This window comes from Engraulis encrasicolus, unplaced genomic scaffold, assembly GCF_034702125.1.
Source record: "Engraulis encrasicolus isolate BLACKSEA-1 unplaced genomic scaffold, IST_EnEncr_1.0 scaffold_89_np1212, whole genome shotgun sequence".
In the NCBI taxonomy this organism is placed as follows: Eukaryota; Metazoa; Chordata; class Actinopteri; order Clupeiformes; family Engraulidae; genus Engraulis; species Engraulis encrasicolus.
In genome coordinates this window covers 126608-138964 of record NW_026946247.1, presented here as the reverse complement: position 1 = coordinate 138964, position 12357 = coordinate 126608, and the positions used below count along the sequence as shown (strand labels likewise).

The 12357-nt window shown below is 44.3% G+C and overlaps 2 protein-coding genes and 1 pseudogene across 2 annotated transcripts; 2 read left to right on the top strand and 1 right to left on the bottom strand.

The window, feature by feature from the left end:
- Nucleotides 1-1321: 1321 nt before the first annotated feature.
- LOC134444965 (uncharacterized) lies at nt 1322-2755 on the top strand (annotated as a pseudogene).
- Nucleotides 2756-3796: 1041 nt separating this feature from the next.
- Nucleotides 3797-5459, top strand: LOC134444964 (P2X purinoceptor 7-like). Its single transcript, XM_063194131.1, has 3 exons — nt 3797-3854; nt 4540-4788; nt 4944-5459. The coding sequence occupies exons 1-3, from the start codon at nt 3843-3845 to the stop codon at nt 5457-5459; spliced, it is 777 nt and encodes a 258-aa protein (XP_063050201.1). The 5' UTR covers nt 3797-3842.
- Nucleotides 5460-5610: 151 nt separating this feature from the next.
- LOC134444963 (uncharacterized) lies at nt 5611-12054 on the bottom strand. Its single transcript, XM_063194130.1, has 15 exons — nt 11572-12054; nt 10273-10368; nt 10115-10189; nt 9923-9997; nt 9678-9770; nt 8744-9068; nt 8367-8652; nt 8227-8250; nt 7667-7876; nt 7430-7521; nt 7072-7170; nt 6871-6985; nt 6703-6784; nt 6248-6412; nt 5611-5906 (listed from the first exon to the last, which is right to left on the bottom strand). The coding sequence occupies exons 1-15, from the start codon at nt 11751-11753 to the stop codon at nt 5612-5614; spliced, it is 2214 nt and encodes a 737-aa protein (XP_063050200.1). The 5' UTR covers nt 11754-12054; the 3' UTR covers nt 5611.
- Between the last annotated feature and the right edge of the window lie 303 nt (nt 12055-12357).

The following is a 12357-nucleotide window of genomic DNA, read 5'->3' as shown; positions in this document are numbered from 1 at the left end:
AAATTTAATACGCAGTTCCTGATCCGGAACTGTCTTGTGATAGTCAATTAATTATTGAAATGGGTCGAAGCCATTCCAACACGAAACAATACCGCACGTAGTGCAAGTATTGGTTAAACAAATTGTTCCAGCACATGGGGTAGGCCTATCGGATCATGGGACATTTCACAGAATAAGTCATGGAAAAACATTTTTGTGTTACATTCGCCAAAGGTTCTCGAAACACATCACGCAGCACAAACACTAATGCCACGGGCTTCCGCCCATTTGAAGTAATGACAGGGCGAGTCATAAGACTCTTCATTGACCTGCATCTATGACTTGAGACCACTGACGGTGGCCACCTCAGCCCACAGCGCTGACAAATTGCCCAAAGCACTGTATGCACAGGCTAAACTAAGGCAACAGCAATCTAATGTGAGAAGTGACACACACTTAATCCTACTGCTGAAAATTAATTTGTTGCGGGAGATATGAACAATGGTGCGCGTGTTTGTGAGAGAAAATACCTTGTCCCACACTGGCACGGCCCATAAAGCTGTGAACAACAGTTGTCTGGCCGTGACCAGGGGAAACTGCGATGTTTTCACTTAAGTGCAATGCAAAAGGTTTAGGTGCTCATCTGATGAATAATCATATTATGTTTCTGTTACAGAAGCTGCGGCCATTCCATGGACGCCGGACAAAAAGAAGACTGTCGGGCCGACACACGTTAGGCCTGACCAAGGGGTGCAGCTCACCCATAACTACGGATGTTGGAGATGGGTTTGGAAATCCTTCAAGGGGCCAGTACACACTGATCTCATTTCATTACATACTAAACAAGATATAGCCTGGCCCTCCGGAGTAGCTCCGGGTCAAAATTGCCACACACAAACGTTGTAATGAAGGCTCCACCCATCCTCCCTTTAAACCCACCGTAGGCTGCACTACATAGCCCACTAAAGAATTACAAAATAGCATCATGTGGTATCAGTTTAAAACTGCCCACCCGCTAACATTGGTGTTATGCACATACTCTATCACATAAAACATGATGAAAAGGATCCGGAAAAGTGCTACCGCACGTAGGACCTTGTACATAACCTCACACATATAGTCTACAACGACATTACTTAACCTGTTTTTTCCCCTCACAGATGAGAACCGACGTAAGAAGTGTACTGTGGTGTCAATTGACTCCATAGTAACAATTTGTACACCACACCTCTGATTGCACATGTGAACCAAGAAACGTTTTAATTGACTACCTGTGTTCTACATGACCAACACAATGTCCCATACTTCATCCACACCTACACACAACTGATTAAGGGTAGCATGAACAAAACCTTGTTGCACAATGTCAATTTAGTTATGGCACACATTTCATACATACTGACTGCCTACACTACACATCGTGACACGAATAGAGACACATACACATGGCTGCAGTCACGCATCGAAGACCCGATTACTGACTATGGATTTGGACTCGCGGCTCAAGTAAATTCTATGCGCAGCAAAAGAGATTTACTCTCACAAATATCTGGCCTCTTTGGTTACAGTCAATTCGGCAGTGAACTCGTACAGAATCAGCGGACAGTCGCAGTACACAAGTTAGCTGGCAAGCCATGCGGCCGCTGGATTCCAGCACCTCACTAACTCCAATAAACTAATCATTAAGGCTGTGCGGTCAGAAGCGCAGGCGCTACTGACCACTAGTCTAGCATTATTCAACCAAACCTACAAGCTCGAGCGTGACGCAGCCTATAGACATAGACATTTGCACAAGATTTGTTTACTGCTGCCCCCCAACAAGTTTTAGATGTGCGCGGCACAGAGTGCCTAAGCGTGCGCTGCAAGATCTTATAGTGATCTTGGATTTACATAGGTGGTTTGAATCTGACAAAATGAAAAATGTACAGAATTCTGAGCTATTGACCACTCTGATGTATTCAGGTATTAACGTGGGACCACCTTACAGGGTATATGACTATAGGTACAACTGAGACAATGTTCACCACTCGAATTGTTGCCATGACAAAATATGTCCTCTGTACTTGTAATACTCCTGATTCCAAGTTAATAACCTTTAGGTCACTCCATGGATACTTCAGCTCCGTCCAGGTGTCCAACACACAGGAGTGTGTGGCATCAGTAAGATGAACTCTTTCTCCTATGGCGGGCTGACATGCCCTGCCAACCACAGCTTCTGTCTAGCGGTGACAGATGACCTCTCCATGGGGTCACTCAACTCCACTGGACTTTGACCTCTCTCCCTGAAGGGAGAACACCGACCCCTTCTACAAGGAGGGGACCCAGGCGCTGGCAGACACCGTGACCCTACAGCAGCTCATCCAGCGGGTACAGTGTACTCAACCAGGCCAAGGTACAAACAAACCTGGCCGAGAAGACTGCAGAGCTCCTCACCAGTTCCACCAACCATGCCGCAGAGGCAGCGTACATGGTGGGATTGGATCTTCAGGGGTTGTGTACTCGCCAGCGCCCTCATCCTCCTCTTCACGCTGGTCCAGTGCTGCTACTTCAAACACCTCATCCGCTCCTAGAAAAGGGAGTCTGAAGCAGCACTGACGGCCAGCAAATACCTCACGCCCGTTCTTCGTCAGTGACAGCCGGTGGGGGCATTCCTACCGGCCACGAAAGACACTGGACTTTTACCTTCGTGTTCCGAGGGGCCACTGTAAGATTCCCCCATATGGGCCCTGACAAAGGGGCACTGAATTCACAGCGCCGGTGGCTCACGGGCACGGTATTAACATTTGTTTACATTTCTTTTCCTTATTTCAACGCCTTTGTTTACAACCTATCGCCTTTGTTTTACTGCTCTGAGTTTTCTGTTGACTTCAAAGATAAACATTGCATATCTGACATCTGGATCTCAAAAGCACTGTGTGACAGAGGGACCGCCCCAAAACCTCCGGTCACCTGTATGCATTGCGCACCTCCCGTCGTGAAAAGCGCGCACCTCCCGGTGTGCGTTCCCAGCGCATCTCGGCCAGAGGCCATTTGTTCCTGCATGCGCGCACCTCCCGTGCCCACGCAGAGACTTAAACTCCCGCCAGATCTAATATGCGTGGTTTAAATGCTTACTATGATGTGTTTGAAATTCTATGCATGTGTTTAGTATCAATCTGATGGAAATACTTCGGGTGGTGAACAGGTCTTGGTTTTGAAACTGCAATTAGTGAATTTATTAAAGATTTAGAATCATAGGATTTGGATACGGTGTTGGTTACAACCCAACCCCGCGCCATTGTGTTAAGCCCAGCCCAGGTAAATGCCGGCACGTCATTGGTCCCTGGCTGGGGTCGTCCCACGAGATACCTAGGTATTAAACTTTGGTGTAATGATCAAATCTTTGAGTTTAAACCCCGCTAAAGGGCTCCCGTGGACCTAGTGTCCATGTAACCATTTCCTCTTAATTAGGTAGCATTGACTTTTTCAACATTGTACTTTGTCGTAGAATTAGATTTGTCTTGTAATAAAACTTTCATTGATCTATATTTTGTTGTAGATCCCGTTTATTCCTTCATAAGGTTATTGTACTGTCGAAACGTAGCAGCTCCAAGGACATTTCTCCATGTGGAGTGGGACGCTATACTTCGGGTCAGCCCGAGTGTCAATGGTGTCTACTTAGAATAAAAATATGTTATCGTAAACTGGAACTTAAAGGGAATCAAGGTAATTTGGCTATCGGCAGCATAGCGACCTCAGTGGATTAACCTGAAATTACATTGTCGTAAAAATGTCCACTTCCTCCCCCTCCTTGCCCCTCCCCCAAAGCGTGTGAGACCTGTATTCGTGCCAGCAGATAAACACCCGGCAGATAAACAGCGACCATGTCTTCTCAGGTACATTTTCCGTTTTTCATATGATAACTTTGTCGTTTTGCATGTTTGTCTTGTACTTAGGCCTACCAACTAACTAAATACTGTGGCGAATGCTGTTGTTTCGGCCCAGCTTTATGTCAGAATTTTCAAAATTGTCTATCGCTGACTGTTTTCGTCTATTTCTGCTGAAAGTAATATGAGGAAAAAGAGAATAATTATCTTGTAACGAAACATTTACGTGTAGTAGTGTAATGGAAATGAATGCAAGGGTAATCGGACTTTACATAGCCTATCCTGGGATAGGCCTACTTCAGCTCACACAATTCTTTCCCCTCAGATATTTCTAATGTGGTTTTCAATATTGTGCTAATGTCGCCGAAGTTCGTCTTCTCTGTTGAAAGTGATAGGAGAAAGAGGGAATAAATGTAGGCCTATTGCAGAAATATTTCCGTGTAGTGATTAAAAAAATACCTGCAAGGGAAATTGGGCTATGGTTTTATTTCCCTCTGGTGTTCGGTTCATAAAGCATTTTCTTCCCTGGCGTTTTCATTGACAAATGTGTAGGCCTACTAGCTCATTCGCTTGCTGGATTTGTTGGCTACTTTTGCACGCATTTCATGACACCAACTAGACCTAAAACATGTACTCCACAACATTGTAAACTGGATTGGGCTAGACTTGACCGTGACTTTTTGTGATACTACAGGAATCCTCAACATTTACAACGTCGGCTTCGTCTGACTTCACCCCGCAAAGCATCGGGGGAACAGCTGGCCCACAAAGAGGTCGAGGTCGTGGAAGAGGCGGCAGAGCAAGAAGCAGCGGTGGCGCTGGCAGAGGCAGAGGCAGGGGGAGGGGGAGGGGGAGGGGGAGAGCTAATCGCCCCAGACTCTACGACGACATGCACCTCCACCACATCCAAGAAGCCCAGCAGAGGCGAATCAGAGAATTGAGGGTTTGTGAACATTTACTACAAGTATCATATTTGAATAATATAACACTCATGCTAAACCATGCTTACTGTGCCCAGATGTGCAATGTCATTATACAAATAGTCCATGAAAATGTTCTAATCACCCTCATAACCAAACAAAATATTGTGTGTTTCAGACTAAACTCCAGTCACTGACCACTACCCAGAAGGACATGGTTCTGGAGACAGTGATAAACAGGTCCCCAGGGCTGCTGATGGACGTCATGGCGTTCTTTGAAGTGCCCCCTGGTCCTGAACCTGACGATCAGCCCGCAGGTCAGCCCCAGTGGTGTGTGTGTGGACACTGCCGTGAGATGCCGACACCAGAGGAACTAATATGCTGCCGACAGCGACCACAGGACTGCGTAAGCAGAATGGACTATATGGACTGCTATGTCTTGGACGAGGGTGTGCTACGCTTGGCCAGAGCAGCCTGGAATGACATTTTTGCAATTGATGACGAGAACCTACCTGGTGTAGATCAACGTCAGTTCAGGCATGCGGCATACAGACAGTATGTGTTGTGGCAGCATGGACGCTTGGGTGTGGGGAACAGAGTAGTTATACCCAGCTGCTGTGTATGGAGGATCAGAGAAAAGTTCCCTGACCCCACAGGTCACTACACTGGCTACAGAGTACGGCGTCTACTGTAAGTTGCTGCAAGTATTTGCCCATGAGAAACTCCAGCTCCCTTGTCATTGTGACATTTCAAGTCTTGTAAATATGTATAAAGTTTTGTGTGTGTATTAGATAGAAATAAAAAGACATTTTTTGCAACAAATAGTCTTTATTTTATTTACAAACACTAAACATTAGCTTGAGTAGTTTCATCTTCATCCTGTTGTCTGGGACTCCTGTCCCCTCGAGACACCTGGATCCTTACGAGTTCTGCTGTAGGTGGCGGCTGCTCCTTGGCAAGTACTCCCAAACGCCTTGGGTCGTCTGGTCTCATTGTCTGTTTTCGGGGAAGGCCTGTCCCGCTTTCCAGTCTTCTCTTCACAATGGCCCTCTGCAGGTCCGGAATGTAGGAGTATTGCTTTGTTTCCTTCACTGCGTAGACGCTCCAGTGCTCTGACTTCTTGCTGTATTTGCGCCTGTAGCTAAAGAGCAAAACAAATGTGTTTGATTATGAAAAGGTTACAAGAGATCTGAACCAAAAACATGTACAGCAGTTAGTGCAGTGCTTGAAGTGGGAGGGAAGTCAGGAGAAACCAGTTCCCCTTCCACACAATTTTCATCAGCGTTCTGGAAAAACTTCTCGTGCGCCGCATTTTGTAAGTTCAAAACATGTTTTTCATGTGCAGGCAATAGACCTACAAAACCTTGACTTGTACTGATGAGACTGTTGGAAAATCAGGGTTCCTGCACATAATTTTGGATGATTATGGTTCCTGCACCTCTTCTTTTCCACTTCAAGCACTGAGTTAGTGTGAAAACTTACATTATTTTCCCTTCCCGGTTGTGTGCAGGGCGACGTCCATTATGCTTGTTGTAGTCAATGGCGGCCAGTAGAGTCCGGGTCTTGTAGACAAAAGGCGTGTACGACATGCGCTTGGAAGCATACATCAGTATGTGGTTTTGGAAGTTCTCCAAGTCAGATGTGGTCCTGTTTGATTAGAGCACACACAGGTTATTACAATTACACAAATGGTACGACTGTTGTTCTGTCTCAATAAGCAACAAGATGTGACAACAACCACACTACTTTCTTGGGTGTTATTTATGCTGCTTTCTAAGCACACACAGGTTATTACAATTACACAAATGGTACAACTGTTGTTCTGCTGTCTCAATAAGCAACAAGATGTGACAACAACCACACTACTTTCTTGGGTGTTATTTGTGCTGCTTTCTAATCACGATTGATCATGATTGAGATCTAAAATAAAAGATTACCGGAAGTTTAGGAACTTCTTCACCTGGGCCAGCCATCTTTTGTCCAGCACAACTAGGATGAGTGCCTCGTGATCAGCTCCACCTGTAACAACAAGGGTCATTAGAAAAAGAAGGGGAAAAAAACTTTCATACGGATACCCACCACACTCAGACATTGGGTAAAATTACCTTTTCTGAGCCAGGGCTTATTCTGGCTGCCTTCATCCAGTGGGAGATGTTCACATTCTCCTCCAACCCAGGAGTGCTTGTTCACCACATGGCATACAACACCACGCCACATTGTCTATAGCAAAGACAGATTGTAAATATGAGTGAACCACAACAAAAGTTAGCCAATTTTTTTTTTTTTTTTAAATCCTTCATACATACCAAGAACACATCCACGGTGTTGGCGTGCTTGCTGCAATACCAAAAGTGGTTCACAATGTCCTTGATCCATGGAACAACATCTTTGTGGTTTGCTCCAACCTAATGTGGGTACATAGTAGTAACACATACATAAATGTAACTGATGAATATGCCAAGTCAAGCATACAAGGATAACGAGCAGACTGCCATACAACAATGAAATCTGTCTTTGGTGTCTTTATATAAAAATGAATGAACCATCATTCCATTGCTGAAAACAAATTTATGCATACATCATTGCATATATCCCCTCCCTCTAACCTGCTGTCAAGTAATTGAAGCAAATGGGACAAGGGAAAAAGAATGGATGGGTACATACCCGTCGAAGCCTCTTGTTCAGACTTTTGGCTGCATGCCATATATCCAATGAGTGGAGGATCCCTTTGTCTTTGTATTTACCACGTTCTGGATCTGAAAAAGAGGAGAGTTTTTACAGTCAATAAACACGACTTGTATGATCAACCTCATTTCACTTCATACATCAGTTGTCATATAAGCTGTGGTGACAGTACACACACACAGAAAAAATGAAATGCTTTTACAACATAATCCTTACGTAGCAACGCGGTGATTTGTGGATGGGCATCAGTGACAACTTCCTTTATAGGCAGCTCTTCAAGTAGAGCGTCCATCGTCCGAACAAAGCACTCCTTTTCCATGATGACAGAGTTTCTTCTTGTTTCGCGTTTGTCGACTGAAACAATGTGGACCACATCTCTTGAGTCTTGCTCTATTGTTGTATATGTGCAATACTGTGCACAATGACCTGTGAAAGAAACGGTGGTAAGGTGTAGAATTCACCTTGTTGACAGACCTGATTGAAATAATATTTTGTAACAAAACAGGCATTGATCTTCCTTACATGCTTGAGGGGTTGCAACAGATACAATGAGTACAAATTCCATGACACACAAAGGGAATGGTGAGGCATTACGCCTGCACACTGATGTGAAGCTTTGAGTTACTTTCTCCCCTGTGCTATAATTGATGCTGAGCAAATACGAGTAAATCTAATAAGCATCACTAGAAAGCAATACATTGTGAAAGTGAAATGGCGGATAAGCCTGTAAATTCGATTGTGATTTGCAACTTCATCAGAATCAGCAGAGAACTTACCAGGAGAGTCCATTCTGCCATCACCTGTTGCAAACAGACATTGCAAGCATTAGATTCAAAAGTTGCAGATGTAGCATACAGTCCAACCATCACAGCATGACACTTTTCAGTATGTGTTGTGGGAAAACAGTATTTCTCACCTAGGACAACAACATGATCCTTCTGTCTTAGACGGTCTAGGACTTCTCCCCTGGTTTTCTCCCAGTACTCTTCCACTGGCTCAATGCAGTATGTATCCTGGACTTTGAAGAAAGTTGATTCACAGACCATCCCCATTGCCATGAACTTGAAGAGTAGGGCAACTTTTCTATAGTTATTCCCAGACAACAGAATGTTTGTGCACAGCATGAAGTCACCCCCCTGCATTCCAAACTTCAGTGTTGGCTGAGAATTCCATTTCCATATGGAGTGTCCAAATGGGCATATCTACAATGTGGACACAACAATGTTATTAGATGAGTGACAAGACAAGCTCCCACAGCAAAACTTGGTACCATTAACAATAGCCCCAACTTACCCATTCCAACACAACACCTGTCCCACGGGGTGTCAAGGTAACTGTGAAGGGTGTTTTAGCTGAGCAAGGCACTCCTAGCACTTTGTCAACAAAAGTGCACTGTTGTACTGGCAGTTGCAGGTATTTAGCAAGAGCAAGCAGGTTGTCGTTGTATGCGATGTTGGCCCTTTTTCCAACAAGGTCATCTTCAGAAAGGACTTTGTGGTGATGTGCGATGAAGTCGGATGCCGATGCAGAGTCCTCTGGCTCCTCTGGCAGGTCAATGTCTACCACTGCCTCCTCCATGGTTATTTCTGCGAGCTCACCGACTGCATGCCCAGCGACTCTGAGGAAATAAAGTTGGGTTAGATTATCTTCATTACATGTTCCAGTTAGTTATAGTAACATCAACAGTATAAATAAATACAGTTGCCTGGAATGTGCTTTTGTGTTCCCACAAAATCAATAGTATAACCATACTAAAGAGAAGAAGGGGGGACTAACAGTGAATTATACATACAAAGACATTGAAAAGTGCACTGAAAACATTGACAGTGCATTGGTTGTAAAGCAAACAGGTTGACTTACATTGTGCAAAAAGTAAAAGGAAAAAGTAGGAAGGCAGTGTAGTAACAAAGTGCCAGTACATATTCAAGTGGCAGATGGCTTGTGGGTAGGTACGCTTGTGCATGTGCATGGGACACTGAGGTACCTTTTCCCTGATGTTAGAAGTGTGAATAAGTAGTGTGCTAGATGTTTAGGATCAGAAGTGGTGTTCTTGGCATTTATGGCAATTCTGGTGTGATGCGAGATTGAATTCCCGAAATGAACATTCCAGTTCAATATAACACTTCTGTGATTTACTCACATAATTGTTGTAGTAGTACTATTTGTCAAGACACTGCTCTTCACCAATGCAGCCTTTTCCACAAGAAAAAAAAAAAGAGAAACACACCTCAGACGAAGAGAAGGCACAAAATCTTCATCAGAGCTGTCTCCTTCCAGAGCCATCTGAGCTGGACTAGATCCGAAGTCATCAAACTCAATGCTGTGCAGACAGCAACACACAAATCAGTAGAGTAGAGTAACTTTATTGATCCCCAGGGGGAAATGCATTATGTATTACATTATGTATTACATTATGTATTACACATAAAACAGGCAGGTGCAGCAAAAGAAAGAACTATACACAACACTTACATTGTGTTTCTCAGGTCTTCCCCCACCTCTTCCTCTGGACACTCAGGGTGTTCTTCTAAGGTTAGAGAATGCATGCTGTAGGCAGGGAAAACACCAAAGTGTAAGTAAGTGGCATACAAAAATAATCACATGTAAAGAAACACACTATGATAAACACATAGTATCTTCAGTTCAACATCATATAGAGATCACCTTGCATCCAGATCCACAACTTGCTCTGTAGGCAACGGCTGAACACCGAGATCAGGAACGTTTAGAGGAATGTCCCTGAAACATGAAACATTACATAAGTAAGTAACCAGACGACCACGGACATACAGAATAACTGAAGGAGCGATAAGAAAACCTACTGGTCACGATCCGAGCCCCCGCTGATGCTTGAGACTGCTACGGGTGGCCTAGGCGGCGTCTTGCTTGGTGTTGATACCACATGCACCTTCTTGTAGCTAGAGGGGGAAAAAACATAACATTTTCTACTGTTCCATGTAAACGTATTTGTCTACTTTACATGTAAAGGGGAGTGGATAGCCAAATAAGCATACAGGGCCAGGGTAAGTGAAGTATTTTTTTACAAGTACTTTTATTTGTCACAGGCATAGAAGTACTGGAACTTTTAGTCTAAATGTAAAGCAGTCGTGGGGGGAAGGGTATCACTGTCAATGGCAATCCACATTCGCATTGTATGGTGGTGGGAGTTAGTGCACTTAGGTCATCTCATTCTCAGGTGTCTAAATGTAAAGCAGTCGTGGGGGAAGGGGGTCACTGTCACTGGCAATCCTCATTAGCATTGTGTGGTGGTAGTCTGCACTTCGGTCATCTGATTCACAAGTGCAGTCAGCCCAGGTCAGATACTAAACACAGACATTCTCAAGAGAAAACTCAAGATACTAGTTGCTATAATACTGTTGCTGATCTTGAATGGGATTTTCCCGCATCATGGTGTATTCGTGGAGTGATTCCTTTGTATTAGCAGACACTTATAGAAGTTGGTTCTACCTTACATACAACATACAGCATGCAGGCAGTGGCACTACCAACATACACGCCGCAATAAACGTAGACAAGTTCTGCACTACCCCGATTACAGTCATACTCCGAAAAAATGAATCCATTTTCACGCGTAATTCCAGACAACAATTCTTGTTCGGATCAAAACGCTATTCTTATTCTAATCGGATCATGAGTGTCCGTATATTTCGAAGCTCGGCTAGTGCTAATATTATCGAACTCGGGAGGAAACAAGTTTGTTAGAGCACCATCACCAGAAGGGCCAGGCTTGCCCGTCTCTTTGTGATCTAAAAGGCAGATAATAGATTGACAATATCACGCGACGCGTGGAGAAATTTTGCAAATATGGGAAGTGAAAACATCGACCGTTTCATATTATTCAGCATCTGAAAGCCAGAATATGAAACGCTTGGCATTGGCACTCCAAAACAAGCGAACACATACTAGCATAGCTTTACAAGTCTGCAAGCAAAGCCCTACTCCACGAACACAACATGAAAGAAGAAAAGTTGCTAACAACTCAACTTGAACATGGATTTCCGTTTAGAAAAGTAAATCACAAGCCTCAATCACTGCAGTGAAAGGGGCGAAAGTTCTAGGTTGTAGGACTGGACTAAATATAAAAAATAGCGGGTACTCACAAGTTCAAGAGCATGGCTGCCAGTTCTGCGTCGGATCTGTGTCCCTCTTTAGCCATCAACTCTCTCCATTCAGAAAATGCCTTCCCAATGTTCACACGGGTGCGACCCCTTTCTTTGTCTCGTACCCTCTTCCTTTGTATTTGCTCCTCTGTTCTCGGTGTCTTCCTTGGTGGCTCGGCCATGACCCAAACACTCTTCACCGCTCCCCAGACGCGAGTGACTGCCGGTAGTAGCAGCTAGCAGGCTACGAAACTAGCTAATAACTAGCCTGGCAGAGAGGGGCCTGGCTAAGTGACGTAAAGCAATCTCGATTCGTCACGACACCTGAGAGCGGACCGCGCGGCCAAAACTTACATATGGGGTTTTCAGCTTACAGACCCCTGTTGGGAGCGAGACTGGCTTCATTCGCTCACTATTGACTTGTTTAACCATTGGTAGACTCCTGAAGGCTATAATTTTAGGTGAAAATGCTACCTTGTGCTCCTTTAACTTTACAAAGTGTAGGCTAATTCAAATCGAAACAAATAGGCTATGACAACAAAAAAAGAAAAGCTATATTTGTATTTGAACATGAGTTATTTGACCAATCAAACTGCATTTGCCCTCACAAAAAGTTCTCAACAACTTGCATGTATCTGTGGATGTGAGTGTGGTTTACTGTGGAGTCAGGCTCCATGTTCTGTTTCTCTGATGCTCCACATGCATGGTGTGCAATAGTCCCGTGGTGTTAGGCCCACATGTAGGCTACGGTATGTCTTGTCCTTACTTAAACCAGTCTTGTTCAGG

What these genes read in the sequence shown, in the direction of transcription:
- LOC134444963 (XM_063194130.1), bottom strand. Translation starts at nt 11,753, where the DNA reads ATGGCCGAGCCACCAAGGAAGACACCGAGAACAGAGGAGCAAATACAA. An exon ending in CAGGTGTTGTGTTGGAATGG is followed by an intron (nt 8,653 to 8,743) that starts GTAAGTTGGGGC and finishes TCCACATTGTAG; the next exon opens with ATATGCCCATTTGGACACTC. An exon ending in ACACCGTGGATGTGTTCTTG is followed by an intron (nt 6,986 to 7,071) that starts GTATGTATGAAG and finishes TCTTTGCTATAG; the next exon opens with ACAATGTGGCGTGGTGTTGT.
- LOC134444964 (XM_063194131.1), top strand. An exon ending in GGCGAATCAGAGAATTGAGG is followed by an intron (nt 4,789 to 4,943) that starts GTTTGTGAACAT and finishes TGTGTGTTTCAG; the next exon opens with ACTAAACTCCAGTCACTGAC.